This window comes from Eubalaena glacialis, chromosome 7 (genome assembly GCF_028564815.1).
Source record: "Eubalaena glacialis isolate mEubGla1 chromosome 7, mEubGla1.1.hap2.+ XY, whole genome shotgun sequence".
NCBI classification, from domain to species: Eukaryota; Metazoa; Chordata; class Mammalia; order Artiodactyla; family Balaenidae; genus Eubalaena; species Eubalaena glacialis.
This window is the reverse complement of record NC_083722.1, coordinates 66,706,546-66,726,059: the sequence shown is the minus strand read 5'-3', so window position 1 is coordinate 66,726,059 and position 19,514 is coordinate 66,706,546. Positions and strand designations below refer to the sequence as shown.

At 47.4% G+C, this 19,514-nt stretch overlaps 1 protein-coding gene across 5 annotated transcripts in view; it reads left to right on the top strand.

Moving 5' to 3' along the window:
- The window catches only part of GASK1A (golgi associated kinase 1A), an 82,051-nt gene extending 68,933 nt beyond the window's left edge, over positions 1–13,118 (top strand). For 4 of the 5 annotated variants that reach the window (XM_061196546.1, XM_061196547.1, XM_061196545.1 and 1 more), the window contains 3 exons: positions 9,913–10,035; positions 11,848–11,951; positions 12,570–13,118. In XM_061196546.1, coding sequence (XP_061052529.1) covers positions 9,913–10,035; positions 11,848–11,951; positions 12,570–12,780 — 438 coding nt within the window. In that variant the 3' untranslated portion in view covers positions 12,781–13,118. The remainder of the gene's footprint in view (positions 1–9,912; positions 10,036–11,847; positions 11,952–12,569) is intronic. The other variant, XM_061196549.1, reaches the window with a different exon arrangement.
- The last annotated feature ends 6,396 nt before the right edge of the window (positions 13,119–19,514 follow it).

Sequence of the window (19,514 nt, the reverse complement as noted above, 5' to 3'; positions counted from 1 at the left end):
CAGGTTCTGCAAGGACCCACGTGATCCATCCCTGTCTGCTGTCTCTAGGCCGGCTTCTTGGCACGTGGCCTCGGTCAGTTTCTTCAGGTGCAAGGGCCTCTAGCTCCGTCGTGCCTCCGACTCCTCCTCCCCGGCCCTCAGCCCTCCTGACTCTACTTCCCCGTTGTTATCCTCTTTCTCCTTCGTGCTATCCTATCTATTTCCTTTCTGACTCCCAGCACAGTATGTAAGTTTTATTTTATTTATTTGTTCATTTCTGTCTCTGTGTTTTGTTCACTACCACATCCCCAGCACCTAGCACAGGGCCAAGCTCTTGGTTTGGTCCTAGATAAGCACTTGTTGAATGAGTGAATGAGTGGATGAATGGATGAACAAATCAGTGAATGAACCCAGGGTCTCTGTATGACTTCCTATCTAGGTGCTGCTGTGTTCTGCTTCCTCAAATACCACTCCTTCCTCTAGACTGAAAAGAATCCCAAGGGCTTCCCCATTTCTTTTCGGGTCTGGTAGAGAATCTTAGAGGCAGAAAACAATGTGAGAGTCATTTGTCCAGCCCTTGCCTCTGGCACATAATTAACTTATGCATCCAGAACAGATGACAGCATAAAATGCTGCCTGACATCCTCCACATCAGGTCCTGTGCCAGCACTTAGCATGTGTCGATGCATAACAGCCCTAGGGGGGGGCACAGTATTTTTAGCTCCTTTCCACAGGTGAGGAAACAGGTTTAGAAGGGCTAAGGAACTTGCCCACAGTCACGAGGCCTTAAGTGTTGGAGCTGGGATCGAATCTCGTGCGGTTTGGCCATAGAGGGCATACCCTTGCCCTCTTTGCTGACTTAACTGACTCTGGAAAAGTCATTTCTTCTAGGTCTCTTCTGGGTAAGGCTGGCCCATTTCCTTCCTGGGGAGCCGGGTTCAGTCATTTGTGATCCTGTGTGTGTTCCTTATTTTGAGTTCAAGTCTATGGTTCATGGCATCTCCTCTGGCTTGGGCTCCCTGGAACATCAGGTGTTGTGGCAATTAGAGAGGAGCCCAGATCCGTGACCACTGCTGACCTCTCAGGCTTCCAGCCGGTGACATGAAGTATAATAGTAGCTACCGTTTATGGAGTGCCCACACATGAGCTCCTTCAAGTCCTACAACAGACCCAAGAGATGGGTGCTGCACTCCTCCCTCCTGCACAGATGGTACAGCCAACGATGGAGGAGTGAAACAGCCCGCTCGGACAAGGGTGTTTAAAGGGCGACATCAAGCACCTTTACATATATTTAAAAGCAGGACCTCGACTAGGGTGAGGTGTGATGGGCAGAATTCTAAGATGGTCTCCAAGATAACCACCCCCCTTAGTGTTAACTCCTGTCCTTGAGTAGGAATGAGACCTGTGAATAGATGGAATATCATTTCAGTGATTAGGTTATCAATCAGTTAACTTTGGGTGTTTTTTTAAAATTGAAGTATAATTGACCTACAACACTATGTTAGTTCCAGGTGCACAGCATAGTGATTTGATATTTCTGTACATTACAAGATGATCACCAAGATAAGTCTAGTTTCCATCTGTCACCATACAAAGTTATTACAATATTGTTGAGGTTACTAATCAGTTAACTTTGAGTTAATCAAAAGGGAGATTCTCCTGGGTGGGCCTGAGCCAATCAGGAGAGTCTTTCAAAGATGAAGCATCAGAGAGATTTTCCTGAGGGCCTCGAGGAAGAAAGTAAACAGCCTCGCTATGAACTGCCTATGGGGAGGGGCGGCCTCTGGAAGGACCCTGAGATCTCGGGGAACATAGTCTTACAACCACGAGGAATGGTTTCTGCCAACAACCAGACTGAGCCCAGGAGAGGAGCCTGAGTTACAAAAGAGATGTAGCCCCGCCTTGAGTTCAGCCTGAGACCCTGGGCAGAGAAACCGGCAGAAACGGGAGGGACTTCCAACCCACAGAAACTGAGTTAATGAGTCATTTTTAAGTGACTAAGCTCGTGGTCATTTGTTATGCAGCAATAGAGAGTTCATGAGGCAAGGGAGGGGCCCCAGGTGCAAACATTTTAAGAGTGCCCGTCTCAGGTGCTGAGCCTGCTGTGCATGTCCCGGACATCGAGAAGCACTTTCTTCTGCCTCACCCTCGTCCTGCCTCTTTTTAGATTTTTTTTTTAATCGTTCATATCCTTTGCCCCATTTTCTGTTGGATTGTTGGTCTTTTTCTTAATGACTTTAAGAGCTTTATATAGATTAAGGAAGTTAGTCTTTTGTTTTCATTGCATTGTAATATTTCTCTCAGGTTCCATTGTCAATTAAACTTTGTTTCTAGTCTTTCTGCTGTGCAGAAATTTAAAAATTTTTTTAATGTTGTTAACATTATCAGGTTTTTCTTTTATGATTTCTAGGTTAGTGTATTATGTTTTAAAGGGCCATCCTCATTTCAGGGTTATTTAAAAAATTCTCCCATGTGTTTACATATATTTTTGATCCATCTGGAAGTTATTTTGGAATAAGAGATCAGGTGCAAAACAATGACCTTTTTTTTCAGATGGCAACCCAAATGTCCCAGCACCATTTGTTGAAAAATCATTCTTTCCCCCAATTTGAAATGCTGTCTTTATCATATAGCCAATTTCCATATGTACTAAAATCTATTTCTGGACTCTTCTGTTCCAGTAAAGGGTCTGTCTATTTATGTGTCAGAATCACACTGTTTTAATTATCATGCTTTATATTTTAAGTTAATAACTGGGAGTGCTCGGTCTTTCTCATTGCTCTTTTTTAAGATTTTTCTGATATTCTTGCATACTATTCTTCTGTGAAATTAAGAGTCAGCTTGTTACTTCCTTTGCCTTCCCAAGTCCTTTTGGGACTTTACTGGAATCATATTAAATTTGCATGGACTAATGTAGAGAGAATTTACATCCTAAAATACGGGGTCATTCTAGCCAAGAACAGGCTATGTCTTTCCATTTATTCCTGTTCCTCAGAAGCATCCTGATGTTTTCTTGAGCTAGATCTTCACTTCCACGTTGGGGTGATACTGTTATTTCATCTTCTTGTGACCACTGAAAATGGCCTCTTTCCTTCCATTATATTGTTACTGACCTGGGTTCTTGGACTCTTTAATCAATAGAAAATTTTTTTTTTAACATCTTTATTGGAGTATAATTGCTTTACAATGGTGTGTTAGTTTCTGCTTTATAATAAAGTGAATCAGCTATATATATACAACGAAAAGACAACCTTCAGAATGGGAGAAAATATTTGCAAACGAAGCAACCGACAAAGGATTAATCTCCAAAATATACAAGCAGCTCATGCAGCTCAATATCAAAAAAACAAACAACCCAATCCAAAAATGAGCAGAAGACCTAAATTAATAGAAATTGATAAGAAGTCAGATGAGAAATTCAGGCAAGGCTTTATTGGAGCTCGTGCTGCAGCACACGGGAGCGAAAACAAGAAACAGGTGCCCCTGCTCACTTCCCAAGGCGAGGGCGAGCTGGTCCCTTAAATGGGGTGAGGCTGGGGGCGGATGGGTGGGTTGGACAGGAGGCGTAGCTTAGGTGGTCTGCACACCCCCTTGGTGGTGCTGTGTGCAGGGATCATGCGTGCGGGGGCCCTGCTTTTGCTCCCGGCACCTCAGAAGTGGCAGTTGGTTTGTGATCTTTTTGTATCTTATTGTTCATAATTTGCCCCACTGAGCCTGTGTGCAGTTATTTTTAGTCCCTTATAGTTTCTTTGTATTGCAATCACTCTGGTAAAGGGTCCCAGGTCCCAGCCTATCTCAATATGTTCTGGCCCGTAGCTCTTGGTCTGTGTGAAGGATATTATTTTTGTGTCGTAGTTTGGTTACTGGCCTCTTGCCCACTTCGTACTGCTTCTAACAGTTGCTTGGTTTATCCCCTGGGTTTTCCAAGTATACGATCATTTCTTCTGTAATGAATGCACTTTGTCTTCTCATTGCCTCTTCTTTCTTTCTTCTTACCTCACTACAATTGTGGTGCCTCTAGATTAATGGTAAATAGTAATGGGATGATGGACTTGACTTGTTTCTATTTGGGACAATTTCTAGTGTTTTGCCATTAAACATCATGCTGGCTTTTGACTGAAGAACTATTTGCTATTCTTGCTTTATTAAGAGTTTTTCTTGTCAGGAATGGATGTAAAAATTATATCAAATGCCTTTTGAGTATCCATGGAGGAGCTCACAATACTCCCCCCTCTAGTGTATTGATGTGGGAACTTTTTGTGAAAGGTGTTCCCATGGTGACTCATCCCAGTTTTCTTGATTGGAACCTATTTTGCTGTGGTGGATTCATCTTTTCACAGCTGCTGGGTTTTGTGTTGATGTTTAAAATGTAGGGTGATCTACAGACATCTTTTTAGATAAGGTCTAGTTCTTCTCAGACCATCTCCTCAAAGCCCACCAGCCAGTCTATTCACCCACATCCAGAGCTGGTGCTGAGACCTCTGGCCTCAGGCTTGGGGCAGATGAGGCATCCAGATGTTCCTCCCCAGGGCCTCCGGGAAGGTTGCCCTCTGTCAGGACACAAGGGGAGCACTGCAGAGGGAGTCATCAGAGGAGAGTAAGAGTCAGTGCCAAGTAACCCATTCCTCCCCCACCCCTGACCTCCCCAAAGCCTCACGAATTCTTTAACAGGCAGCCAGTCAGTGCGGGACCAGCCTGCTGCCCTCCTTGGACAGAGATGCTGCCACTCTGGGGCAATCTGGCAGTGAGCTGGCCCGGCCAAGAGCCACCCTTTCCATCCAGAAGAACCTGGGCCTGTGACTGTCCCCAGGTTGGGGGAGGGTCCTGCATAGGGGGCAGGACCACCAGGGACAGCAGGCAGTTCTTCTGGAATCCACCAGACTCAGATCAGGCACTGGCTGAGGAACGCGTCTTGGCCCAGGAGCCTGGTGGATGGGTTAGAGGACTCGGGCCACCCCTCGTGCCCCGTGCTGGGCTCCTCCCAGACCTCCCCTCCCCACAGCTGGGCCTGGTGTCCCTCTTGGCAGACTGCAGTGTCTTGTCCCACCAGATGTCCTGTTTGGGGGCCCCAGAGCCAGGCCTCCCCCTGAAGCCTTCTGGTGTTGGTATCCTGGACAGGGATGTAGGGCTCACCTGACAGGCAGGCTTTCAGTGATCAGTCCTCATGTGAAGCACCCCCCGATCCCGGCCCCAGATCCTTCCTGCTGTCAGCCAGCCATGCTCTTCATTCATTCATTCATCCTTTCACTCAAAAAACCTCAGCTGAGTCTCGTTGTGCAAAACAAGTGCTGGGGATCAGGTTGAACCACATCTTCTTCTTTGCATTGGGGAGCTTGTACTCTCTGGTGCCAAAAAACATGTACCTGCCACCCAGTCTGACTCAGTGGTCAGAGCCAGACTGCCTGGGTCTGAGTCTAGGCGCCACCGCTTTCTTTCTTTTTTTTTGGCCGCGCGGGCATGTGGGGTCTTAGCGTGGCGCGTGGGATCTTAGTTCCCTGACCAGGGATCGAACCCGCGCCCTCTGCATTGGAAGCGTGGAGTCTTAACCACTGGACTGCCAGGGAAGTCCCTAGGTGCCACCACTTTCGCTCTGTGGGACCCTAGGCATGTTACTAGCCTCTGTGACTCAGTTCCCTCATCTTTGAAATGGGGATAATAACTGTATCTGCCTCCTGGCTGCTGGGAGGGGTTAAATGAGTGGTGATGGGTAAAGCACTCAGAGCGGTACCCAGCACAGATTAAGGGCTTCACGACTGTTTAACTAGAATTAAACAAAAACTTCACGATCATCCAACTCTGCTAGGTTCATCAGAAAACCAAAACTGCAAAGGATTATCATTTTTTCTTGGTAACTCCTCATTTTTTCAAAAAGGGGAAAAAAAATCAAATCCTGAAGCGATTTGGGAATGAAGCTTAAGCTTGGTCCTGCTTGACTACTGCAGTTTAAACTGAATTTCTCTTCAGTGGAAAAAAGTTCCCAGACAGCGTGGCAAATTAATCACACTGGCAACTGCGCCTGGCCAGCCCCTTCCTGCTCAGCATTCAAATAGGTGTAGATTTGGGGACGCCAGCGCCGCCCGTATCGTATGGGCTGTTATTCCTTGTAGCTTCCAGCATTTCAACTTGCAACGCTGCAGCGAGTTGAAATCTGCACAGGGTCAGGGAGCGTTTGGTAGGAGGAAGGGGGTTTGGCTGGCTGTGTGCATAAGGCATCACGTGAAATCCAGAGCAGTTACTGTATTTCAGTCTTGCTAAAACTGTCCTGGCATTTTATTCTCCCAGCCAAAGAGGACTTGGTAGGTGGTGTCCATCTCACAGATCTGTCTGCACTCCAGAAACCAGGCCTGCACGTAGAAGAGAGTGGCTAGATTGTCATGACGCTGCTTTATTTCAGACTCTGGTTCTCAGGCCTATAGCTGGGGTGGACCCAGGGCTTCTGGAGGGAGGAACCCCTGAGATTCCTCCAGGCCTTTGGGCCTGTCCCTTCCAGGGCCCTCCAGGACAACCACCCTTGCTTTGTTTACATCATCACCTTGTGTGGTCCTCAGTGAGGACCTGAGGGAGTATCACTGCCCCACTTTGTGGATGAGAAAACTGAGGCGTAGTGGGGTTAACTAACTTCCTTAGGTCATGGAGTTAGGACACAGTGGAGCCACGATTCACCCCCAGATCTACTGGACTCCAAACCAGGGTCACAGACATGGCCCAGATTGTAGGCCAAATTCCCCTCTCTGCGTTTCTGTATGGCCCATGAGCTAAGAATGGTTTTAGCATTTTTAAGTGGTTGAAAAGATCAAAAGAAGAATATTTTGTGACATATAAAAATTATATGAAATTAAAATGTCGTGTATGTAAATAAAGGTTTTTTGGAACATAGCTATGACCATTTGTTTGCATATTATCTAGAATACCTACAATATGTACTACAGAAGCAGAGGTGGGTAGTCGTGACAGAGACCGTATGGCCTCCAAAGCCTAAAGTATTTACTGTCTGGCCCTTTATAGAAAAACCTTGCCGACCTCTGTTCTAAACCTCTGTGTGGGCAGCCTCAGAAGGCTCCTGCTGAGGAAGGCATGTGTGTGGATGCACGGAGGAGGACCACCCTCACCCGCTAAGTTCTAGGACCATATGGAGAAATATGGGGGCGTGATACTAGCTTCAGGTGGATTTAAAAATAGTTGGAGGGCTGGGAGGTCTCTGGGGCATGCCGCAGGGCTCCGTCCTCAGCCCTGTCCCGGTCAACACTTCTATTACGAGCCTGAGTGAGGATATTGGGGCTCCGGTGGACCCAGCTGATTGCTCTCGTTCCTTCTGCACAGAGCCCTGGTGTGATTCACCTTCCCCCCATGCCTGGGCTCAGAGGTCTGTGCATCCCTAGCTGCCACTGGACCAGGGATGATCCTGTGTCCAAATATGGTCCAGTCAGGCTGAAAGGAAGGACTTCTATTCCATGGTTATTGGGGATAGCTTCCTTTTCTCTCCTCGCCTCCCCGCCCCTCCCTCCCTCCCTTCCTGTGTCTCTATCTCCTTCTCTCTAGACATGAAGAAGGAAAAACGTACCCACAACAGCCACCTGCAGGCTTCCTGAGACAACAAAGGGATGTCCTTAACATTGTGCGGGTATAGTGAGAAGCAGAAAGAAACCCGAGTCCTTACCGTGACAGTAGGAGCTGCTAAATCCCCCAGCCTGCCCTATCACGAGACTTCCTGCGGGAGATGATCTTAATTTCCCCTACGGTTAAAGCCCTTTTGAGCCAGGCTTTTCTGTTACTTGTAATTGTTGTTATCCGAAGTCTGGGAGACCAAAGCAGTGACTGTGTGCGCCGGGGGCTCATTCATGGGCTCGCTGCCTGGACAGGGCTCTGGCCGTTTGCCCCCGGCCAAGCTGGGTCTGTCCTCCAGCTTTGGGACAGTAGTTGGGACTGTTTAACACTGTCTCATTTCTGGACTCTGGTTTTGTGAGGTTGATTGGTGAATAGAGCTATAGTTATTTTCTGGCTTGTGTAGAAGGAAATCAATTTTGTATTTCTTCAGAACATATGAGAGTTTCCTACAAAGGGAGATGGAAATGGAGGGAGACCTTTTTCGGCCAGCGCTGAGCTGGGGCTGAGTGGGCTGCGAGGTGGCTGGCCCGGCTTTGATGAGTGCCGCATCCTGGGGGTTATAGGTTGTGTCGTCCCCCCAACCCTGCCCCCATCCCCTCTGCCATTTGTGGAGGGGGTTGGCTGCATGTGGCAGAGGGAGGCTCGTTGGTGGTGCTGGCTAAAGCTGGATCAGGTCTGCGGCTTGGGTTGGCAGAACAGCGACCACAGAAGATGGATGTGGACCATCCAGACAGCCCCTATGCCTGCTGCTGCCTCAGTTGTTGTCATGGAGGAGGAGGATGGGCTCTGAGACTTCTGGTTCCTCCTCTTCCTCCTTCACAGTTTTGAAAGCTCTTCTCCAGCCTTAACTAGTGTAATGATGGGGACCCCACTTGACCTCTAACTGGCTCACCCTTCCTGACCTTCAGGGAAGCAGGGCAGGATAACAGAGGGCACTGGGCTCAAGCCAGGCAGACCTCGGTTCAAATCCCAGCTGTACTGCTTTCATATGTATGACCTTGGGCAAGTCTGGGGTCAGTGTCCCCCTGTGTAAATGGGAACAATAATGTTTCTATTGCAAGGCTGCAGTGAGGCGTGGGTGAGATAGAGATGCGGCAGTGGTGCTGGTCATCTGAGTGATGTCTTCTGACCCCACCAATTCTCCAACTCCAACTGGGTGTACAATTTGATTCTGACACTATCCACCTGGACTCAGTGTCAGATCCCACAAGTGAAGGGCTCATTCCCACAAGACTGCTGCTTCAGACGCCAGTCACAAATCCTGGGCCACCCGGATTTCTGACCAACTGGCTATAAATTGGGGGTTCTCATGACCCCCTCCTCATGTTTAATAATTTGCTAGAATGGCTCATAGAACTCAGGAAAACACTTTACTTACGTGTACTGGTTTATTACAAAGGATGTAAGTGAACAGTCAGTTGAAGAGGTACATGGGGTGAGGTCTGGAAGGGTCCCAAGTATACAACCCTGTATGTCCTCATGGAGTCGGGGTGCATCACCCTCCTGGCATGTGGGTGTGTTCTCCAACCTGGAAGCTCCCCAAATCTCACTGTTCAAGAGTTTTTATAACCCAGTTTCCAGCTCTCCTACTCTTCCCAGAGGTTGGAGGGTAGGGTTGAAAGTTCTACTCTCTACGTGTCTATCTGGCAATCAGCCTGAAGTTATCTAAGGGCCCCCCTGAGTCACCTTATTAAACTCTGATATGGTCAGAGGGTTTATTATGAATAACAAAAGACACTCATATCACTGAGCAAATTGCAGGGGTTTTAGGAGCTCTGTGCCAGGAACCAGGGACAGAGACCATGTTTCTTATTAAAGCACGTCATGATCATCTCTGAGGGAGCGTCATTGCTCCCATGTTAGGCATCCAGTGTAAGAGGAGCCAGGAACAGCAATGCTCTCCTTCCTGACTTTGATTCAGGCCTCCTGCAGGGTGGAAGCACTGTCCTAGAGGCAGGAGCTGCCTGGATGGTCATTAAAAGATTTTTATCTCTGTAAAGGGAGGAATCCCTGATGTAGCATTTGCTGAGTAAAGAAAAAGTGGTCATGTGTGGGTCTCCCCAGGTGGACCAGACAGTCAGCCCCAGGCTGGAGCTCAGGGCCAGTGGCAGAGATTAAGCAGTGAATGTTGGGTGGAAATCCGCACAGTGTGAGCAAGCAATCCTGGTGCAGGGCAGGCTGGCTGAGGAGCAAGCAGAAGCCCCATCACAGCCGGAGGCCAGCAGCAGAGCTGACCAGCGCCAAGATCCCTGAGGACGGCCCCCAGCGTGTGGCCCCAGGGCTCCGGCGGCCCGAGTGCTGGGCCCTCAGTGCACGGTGTCCCCACAGGTCCACGACCGCCTGGATCGCTACTGCTGCGGCTTCGAGCCCGAGCCCTCGGACCCCTGTGTGGAAGAGAGGCTCCGAGAGAAATGCCGGAACCCGGGGGAGCTGCGGCTGGTCCACATCTTGGTATGTCCCCAGGTCGCCCCAGACTCAGGTCTTCCTGTCTCCATCAGCAGATGCTGTTGGCAAGTGTCAGAGATCACGTGACCTTGGGGTGTCCCAATCCTGTTCTTTTTAGCAACAGAACCCTTTAAATGTTTTCAGGAAGCCTTAATATATAGAACTGACACAGGTGGAGCTTTGGGGATGTGGTTTAGGTAGGTATGGGGTGTGGGCTGGAGCTGTTGTCACTAACTCCTCTGAGCCCTGAAGACTCCGGGGACGCCCTAAGGCTCCAGGAAGCAGAGTGTGATAACTGTGTGTCTAGTAGGACGTCCTCAACGTGCCAGTAAATAGGGAAATTGGGGCCTGGAGCGGGGAAGGGGGCTTCCCAAGCTGCATGTCTGGTTGGTGGCAGTGACAGGGCGCTCTCCTGGCCCCTGATGGCTCACAGGCTGGGGCTGTTGGAGGAACACCGTGCTGCCTCCTGTGGAAACTACAGCCCAGGGTGGGAAGCCATGTACCGAGGCCATCGGTGAGAGGCTGGTGGGGCAGAACAGCCGCTTCTCCTGCACGAGGAGCAAAGTGCCACCCCGGGGAAGGGCTGCTCTGTCTTCCCCCAGGGAGGCTGGTGTCCTCACCGCCTCACCTTGGCCAGCTGCTTTGGAGGGTAGCCGTCAGATGCTGCCCTGGGCTGAGCGTCAGGCAGCCCCACCAGCCCGCAGGCCAGGGCTGCCTCGTGGTGCTGCTGGGCGGTGGGAACTCTCCCTCCCCTGCCCCAGAGCCACCTCTCTCCTTCCCCAGTAAAAGGCAAATATTCCTGGGAGAGGGAGGGCTTTTATATCCATCCTTTACCCCTGGTGGGCAGCTGTCTCACAGATCCTTCCCAATAGCAGTTTTTGGAGGGAGGAGTCATCGGGTTTCGAGAAATAGATGATCCCTGGTGTGTGCAGGGGGGTGAGAGGTAGAAGAAGCAGAGAGAGGGGAAGCTGAGGTCCTGAAGACAAAAGTTCATAATTTAAGCCCAGGTTGCTGAAGAGAATTATGGGAAACTACCAGGGAATCTTGGCGAATGTGTAGGAATGGAGTGTGTGCATGGGGGTGGGAGTAGGGAGCCGGAAGAGATGGCCTCCTGTTCCCACCATACCAGAGTTTTAAGGTGCTAAAGAATTCCCTGCTGCTGGTTTTAGTTTTGAAGAGTTTTCGGAGGCCCTAAAACTGTGGGGACAGAGGATGGGCAGTGCTACCCGAGGATGAAGGGTGTCTTGTGTCCTCGGTGATGCTCAGGGGAACGCCCGGGACAGGGGCACAGGGGGCACGTGGGCGGGCGTACGTGTGTGAGGGTGCACGTGTGCGATACATCCTGCAGCCTCAGCCCCTGGGTGGGCTACCTCTGCCCCTTCCCATTCCCACCCGTGCTCCTCACCCCTTCGGCCACCAGAACAGGAATCAGCCCCTCTGCCTTGCAATTTTGCAGAAGGTGCTGGGGCTTGTGGCTACGGGTCCAGGTTTGAACCAGCCAGCTACTTATTAGCTGTGTGAGCTTATGCAAATTACTTCTTTGTGCCTCTGTTTCTGTAAAATGAGGCTAATATCAGTGGCCACCTCCCAAGGTTGCTGGGAGGGTTCGCTGAGAGGGTGCCTGGATTCCCTAAGCACGGCAGTAGCATGGGGTGAGATCACTGCTCAGTGCAAGGCGACCATCTGGGCGAGTAGCAGGGTGGGCGGTGGGACTGACAGCTCAGGGCCCCCCAAGCTGCTGAGCCCCGACAGAGTCCAGGGGCACCGGCTAGGCTGCTCCCTGACTCTCCTCTGTCTCTGTCCATGTTCTTGCCTGAGGTCCGGAGCAGTGATCTCTCTCATCTGGTCTACATCGATAACGCCGGCAACCTTCAGCACCCGGAGCACAAGCTGAATTTCCGGCTGCTGGAGGGCATCGACAGGTGAGGGTCAGAGCGGTTGGGTGGAGGTTCAGGGGCTGAGGCTTGATGGCCCTGCTGTAGACCTTGAACTGTGGCTCCAGAGAAGTCCACAGTCCATCAGACAAAAGCTGCTGGATGAGCCTCAGAAGGGGGTGAGGAGTCCTGGGAAAGCTGAGGGGATACAGCCAGCAGGCCCTTCAAGTCCACGATGGGCTGCCCCCTCCCCAATATCCAGAGGGCCTCCTGGCCCTGCACAACATGGGCTCCCCTGCTGGGGAGTGGGCAGGCTGGCCCTTCCCTGGCAGGGAGCTAGCCTGGGAGCCACCTTCCCTGCTCACACCTGCAGCGGCTGGGCCTTCCTAGGGCTCCTCCTCACTTCACCCGGGCCAGCAGAGTGGATTCACCCACTCAGGGGGGTGGGACCCATCGAAAGCTCTATCCCCTGCCTGCTGTCACAGCAGAGCGGGTGGAAGGGTTCCTGGATAACTGGTCAGCAGGTGGCCCCGGAGACTTTGCTGGCTGGCTTTGCGGGTCCCCAGCTGTGCAAGTTCTGGCCGACTGGCCTGGCCTTTCATGGAAACTCTCTGAGATGGCTTTTGCTCTTCCTTTCTGTTATGTGACTGGGGGACCTTCCTCCAGGTTTCCTGAGTCTGTCGTGAGGGTTCTCACATCAGGGTGTCTACAGAATATGCTGCTCAAGTCACTGCAGACAGACCCGGTGTTCTGGGAAAGCCAAGGCGGGCAACAAGGCCTACAGCGGGTCCTCCAGACCCTGGAGCGGCGAGGACAGGTCCTGCTGAGCTACATCCGGACGCACAACCTGACACTCTTCAGGGACGAGGGCCCGTAAGCCCCCCACGGTCTGGGCGGGACTCTCACCTCACTGCAGGGGGAAGAAGGGGGGGGCACCTCACGACATGACCTGAGTGGATAAGTGCCCATCCTCACGGCCACATTTTCTTGGGTTCACCCGTCTTGAAGACAAAAGGGAAAAGCCAGAAATCAGGAGGGCACCATGGATTCCACAGGACACGTCATCTGCTTGGGATGGTGGAGGAGGTGGTGGGTGTTGGGTTTTCAGTCTCATCACATTCTTTTCTGCCTGCTCAGCTCTGGCTGTTTACTCCCTTGCACCAATAAATACACAAGAATGTTCTATGAACTGCTCCAGGTTCTGTAAAGTCATGCATACCACATGCACATGTGGAGCTGGACAACTCTGTGTGTGTGTGTGTGTAGAGGCGTGTAGGTAGTTGTGCATGTGTGGTATGTGTGTATGCCCGCATGCACACATGAGATGAGCCTGATAAAGGATCTTCACAGAGTTGTAAAGAGTTGGCCCAGAACTGCTCTGGCTGAAAGTGAACTCAGATCCAAGAAATGAAGCACTAAGCATTTTGTCTTTATAGGCTTTAGATGTTCAATCCTTATTCACTTATGTTTTTGGTTTAAGAATTATGAAAGTAATACATGCTCACTAAAAACAGATTCATAAATAATAGAAGCATATAAGATAAAAAGTGAGAGTTCCAGAGACCCCCTAGAGATGTGATACGCATTTTATTCACACTCACACTGCATGCAAATGAAAATATAATAAAGTAGGATATCTTTGTTTGTCAACTCACTATTTGTACTTTACTATATTTACTATGTTCTGTATCCGCCATCTGGGTTGACCCAATTCTTATTCATGACTGCATGGAACTCCCAGGCAGGGACGTGTCATATTTCATTTAGCTGTTCTCATTATGATGAACCTTTAGATGGCTCAGACTTTTCACCAATTCTGGACAATGCTGCCATGAACATCTTTGCATGGTGTGCAAGTATTTCTGCTAGCTAGGTTTCTATGGGTGGGTTTCTGCATCAAAGTATATGGGCATTCTTTATTTTCAGAGAAACTGCCAAATTCCCTCCAAAATGGTGGTGTCAATTTACGCTCCTACACAGAGGGTAGGGGACTAATTGTTTTCCCTACACCTCATCAACACTTGCTATTCTCAAACTTTTTGTTTTTAATTCATCTGATAGGGAAACCTATTTTTTTTTTAATGAATTGCTATTTCTCTAACGCCATTTTATTTATTTATTTATTTTTAAATTTTTATTTATTTATTTATTTATTTATGGCTGTGTTGGGTCTTCGTTTCTGTGCGAGGGCTTTCTCTAGTTGTGGCAAGTGGAGGCCACTCTTCATCGCGGTGCGCGGGCCTCTCACTATCGCGGCCTCTCTTGTTGCGGAGCACAGGCTCCAGATGCGCAGGCTCAGTAATTGTGGCTCACGGGCCTAGTTGCTCCGCGGCATGTGGGATCTTCCCAGACCAGGGCTCGAACCCGTGTCTGCTGCATTGGCAGGCAGACTCTCAACCACTGCGCCACCAGGGAAGCCTGGGAAACCTATTTTTAATTTTCATTTTTCATTGAAGTATAGTTGATTTACAATATTGTGTTAATTTCAGGTATACAGCAAAGTGATTCAGTTATATATCTATAGTTTCAGATTATTTTCCATTATAGGTTATACAAGATATTGAATATTGTTCCCTGTGTTATACAGTAAATCCTTGTTGCTTATGAGTTTTATGTAGAATAGTTTGTATCTGTTAATCCCAAACTCCTAATTTATCCCTCCCCATTCCTGTTCACCTTTGGTAACCGTAAGTTTGTTTACTATGTCTGCAAGTCTGTTTCTGTTTTGTATATAGATTCATTTGTATTATTTCTTAGATTCCACATATAAGTGATATATAATATTTGTCTTTCTTTCTCTGGCTTACTTCACTAAGTATAATATTCTCTAGGTCCATCCATGTTGCTGCAAATGGCAATATTTCATTCTTTTTTAAAAAATTATTTATTTATTTATTAATTTAGGCTGCGCCAGGTCTTAGTTGTGGCATGTGGACTTCTTAGTTGCAGCATGCAAACTCTTAGTTGTGGCATGAATGTGGTATCTAGTTCCTCAACCAGGGATTGAACCCAGGACCCCTGCATTGGGAGCATGGAGTCTTACTCACTGGACCACCAGGGAAGTCCCAATATTTCATTCTTTTTTATGGCTGAGTAATATTCCATTACACATATATACCACATCTTCTTAAACCAAATCGTCTGTTGATGGGCACTTGGGTTGTTTCCATGTCTGGGCTATTGTAAATCATGCTGCTATGAACATAGGGGTGCATGTATTGTTTTAAGTATAGTTTTGTCTGGACATATGCCCAGGAGTAGGATTGCTGGATCATATGGCAACTCTATTTTTAGTTTTTTGAGGAACCTCCATACCATTCTCCATAGTGGCTGCACCAATTTACATTCCCACCAACAGTGTAGGAGGGTTCCCTTTTCTCCACACCCTCTCCAGCATTTGTTATTGTAGACTTTTTAAGGCTGGCCATTCTGACCAGTGTGAGGTGGTACCTCATTGTAGTTTTTATTTGCATTTCTCTAATAATTAGTGATGTTGAGCATCTTTTCATGTGCCTGTTGGCCATCTGTATGTCTTCTTTGGAGAAGTGTCTTTTTAGGTCTTCTGCCCACTTTTTGATTGGGTTGTTTTTGTTGTTGTTGTTGTTGAGTTGTATGAGCTATTTGTGTATTTTGGAAATTAAGCCCTCGTTGGTCGCATCATTTGCAAATATTTTCTCCCAGTCTACAGGTTGTCTTTTCATTTTGTTTATGATTTCCTTTGCTGTACAAAAGCTTGTAAGTTTGATTAGTTTCCATTTGTTTAGTTTTGCTTTTATTTCTATTGGCTTGGGAGACTGACCTAAGAAAATATTGGTACGATTTATGTTAGAGAATATTTTGCCTATGTTCTCTTCTAGGAGTTTTATGGTGTCATGTCTTATATTTAAGCCATTTTGAGTTTATTTTTGGGTGTGGTGTGAGGGTGTGTTCTAACTTCGTTGATTTACAGGCAGCTGTCCAGCTTTCCCAGCACTACTTGCTGAAGAGACTGTTTTTTTCTTTTTCCCTTTTTTCCATTGTATATTCTTGCCTACCTCTGGATCTATTTATATTGTCTGATTTTTTTTCCTTCCACTGTCTCTTGATATCCTGGGAATTTTGGTTGAATGTCAGACACTGTGTATAAAATTGCAGAAGCTCTAAATGAGCCTTTAGCTTATGGCAGGCAGGTAGAATTAGGATAGGTTGTTTTAATCCAATCACAGAATGGATTGGCTATCAGTCTTTATAAGATTTGGTTTACTTTTTTTTTAAAATAACTTTTAAAATAATTTATCTATTTATTTATTTATTTATTTTTGGCTGTGTTGGGTCTTTGTTGCTGCGCGCGGGCTTTCTCTAGTTGCCGCGAGCGGGGGCTACTCTTCATTGAGGTGGCTTCTCTTGTTGCGGAGCACGGGCTCTAGGCACACGGGCTTCAGTAGTTGTGTCATGCGGGCTCAGTAGCTGTGGCTCGTAAGCTCTAGAGCGCAGGCTCAGTAGTTGTGGCGCACAGGCTTAGCTGCTCCGTGGCATGTGGGATCTTCCCAGACCAGAGATCGAACACGTGTCCCCTGCATTGGCAGGCGGATTCTTAACCATTGCACCACCAGGGAAGCCCTGGTTTACTTTTAGTTCACTTTTATTCCTAGGGTGCAGGCCTTTAGGAGTTCCATTTGAAAGCATGAGGTGCTTACCAGAGTCTCTCTCTCTCTCTTTTTTTTTTTTTGGCCACGCGGCTTGTGGGATCTTAGTTCCCCAACCAGGGATTGAACCTGCGCCCCCTGCAGTGGAAGCGTGGAGTTCTAACTACTAGACCGCCAGGGAAGTCCCAGGAGTCTTTCTTGTCAGGACTTCAAAACCGATTTTTATCTTCCATACTTCTAAGGACACAAAACTTCTGTTGGCTGCCACTTTCTGCTTTGTTTCTCTCAGTCTGCACTGTTTGTGAACTGGTGAAAGCCTTGAGATAATAAACATGTCATTTTTCTGTACCACTGAGAGGATCTTAGCCTCTCAAGCCGTAGCTGTCTTAATAGCTTGGAACTCTAATTTTTGCCTCCTCAGACCCTCCTCAGACTGCTGACATCTTTGCTCAGATTCTGTGTCACTTAAAAGCATTTCTTTGTTGCTTAGTCTCTTTGGCTGTACCATCCAAGAACCCACATATGCTTTGAGGGGAAAACAGCATAGAATGTGACTCACCTTAATTACTTTTCCATATATCTCTAATCTCAGATCCTCAAGCTGTGACTGTCTTGGTAACTCTCCAGTCCCCAAACAGATTTGTTTTAGTCCAGCCTTTTTAACTGTTTTCAATGAGTTTTTTTTTTCCCTTCAGCAAATTAATCTGGCGTTATCCTCCTTTTTTTTGTTACTCTAAATATTGCTTCAGTGAACATCCTTACACATAAACATTTGTCTATATATCTCCTATTTTCTTAGGGTAGACTTGCCATAATGAAAATTTCTGAGTCAAAGGGTACACATTTTTTTTTTTAACATTTTTCCAGGTGCTCTATTCCCAGATGCTCATCTTTTTTTTTTTTTAATTTAATTAATTAATTAATTTATTTTTGGCTGTGTTGGGTCTTCGTTTCTGTGAGGGCTTTCTCTAGTTGCGGCAAGCGGGGGCCACTCTTCATCGTGGTGCGCGGGCCTCTCACTATCGCGGCCTCTCTTGTTGCGGAGCACAGGCTCCAGACGCGCAGGCTCAGTAGTTGTGGCTCACGGGCCCAGTTGCTCCGTGGCATGTGGGATCTTCCCAGACCAGGGCTCAAACCCGTGTCCCCTGCATTGGCAGGCAGATTCTCAACCACTGCGCCACCAGGGAAGCCCTCAAAGGGTACACATTTTTAAGGCTTTTGACACATATTGTCAGGTTGCTTTCCAAAAAGATTGTATCTATTTACATTGCCACTGTCTGTGTGTGAAGGTGCCTAACCCAAACTGTTAATTATTACTCTCTTATATAATATGCCAAGCTTCATAATAAGCAAGGATAGCTTCAAATGCCTGGAACCAATTTATTTTTACCCTTAAAATCAGAGTCGATAATCCAACATTTGTTGAAGATGGGAGCAGATGTAGTTATTGAAAACATATAATGAGATAGGCATGTTATATATGTTACAAGAAAATATTTTGTTTTGTAGAGGCAGTAGATTGGATTGCTGCCCCAATTCTTGACCTGTCGCTACCTATGTTCTTTGCCATGTGCCTTTTCACTTCAAAGCAGTGTGGTGTACATTTCTATCCCTTGATTCTGAGTTCAGCAATGTGACTTTCTTCGGCCAAAAGAATTGTTAGCAGACACGGTACAAGCAGAGGTGTGAAAAAGCACTTATATACAGTTGGGCCTGTGCTCTTGCTGTTTTGCCACATTCTTGAGAAGGTACACGCCTGCCCAAGTCCGTTGGATCCAGGAGGAGGGTGAGACATATGGAAGAGAACTGCCCCAGCTAAGCTGCCACAGTCAACTCACAGACGCATAAGCAAACCGACGGAGATCAACCAGGGCAGTCCCCTGCCTGACATACACACATGGGAGTTGTAATAAAAAATGACTGTTACTGTAAGCCTCTGAATTTTGGGGTGGCTTGTGGTGCAGCAATAGCCAACTGATAAGAAGGTATCATTGCATGCATTTTACGAAGGAAAAAACTGGGGCTTAGATAGGTTCAACAGGTTTCTAGCTTATATTATCATATTAAGATGTCTCAGTAACCTATGAAATACATCCTATTAATATTATTACCATTTATGGAGAGCAAGCAATTTGCCCAAGGTCACACAGTTAGTAAGTGGTGAGTCAGATGTTGAAGCCAGGCCTCTCTCATTCTAAATTCCATGCATCATCCACCTCATCGTGCTGCTTCTACTAAAGTGGGTATAAAAGGGTGGTGTGACATAGGTAGAGGCATAAGTTAAAAATCTTGCACCCACAGAGCTTACAACCCAAATGAGAAGACAAAGTGTACAGACACAAAACATTAAATTAAAGTATACGGTAATTTTATATCAGTGCCAAAGACTTTCAAGGCTGTGTCTCAAGACCACTTCCTCTCAGCTTCCAACATAGTGATCTACAACTACCTGCTTGACATCTTTTAGATGTCTCAATCGTTCCTCAGACTCAATATGCCCAGAACTGACCTCATCGTCTTTCCCTACGTAGTCCTGTGCCAGCCTTCCCCATCTCAATGATCGTCCACACATCAAAGCAATTGCTCAAGCCATTAATACAGATGACAACATTGGTACCTCCCTCTCCTTTCCTCCCTGTATGCAATCCATCACAACTATTGCCAGTTACCTGCTAAATATCTGTTAAATCTGTTTACTTTTCTTCATCTCCACCATCTCCATCAACTTGGTCTAAGCCACATCAACCCTTATTTATTTTTTTTTTTTTTAGTTGTTTTGTTTGTTTGTTTATACTGCAGGTTCTTATTAGTCATCAATTTTATACACATCAGTGTATACATGTCAATCCCAATCGCCCAATTCAGCACACCACTATCCCCACCCCACCGCAGTTTTCCCCCCTTGGTGTCCATATGTCTGTTCTCTACATCTGTGTCTCAACTTCTGCCCTGCAAACCGGCTCATCTGTACCATTTTTCTAGGTTC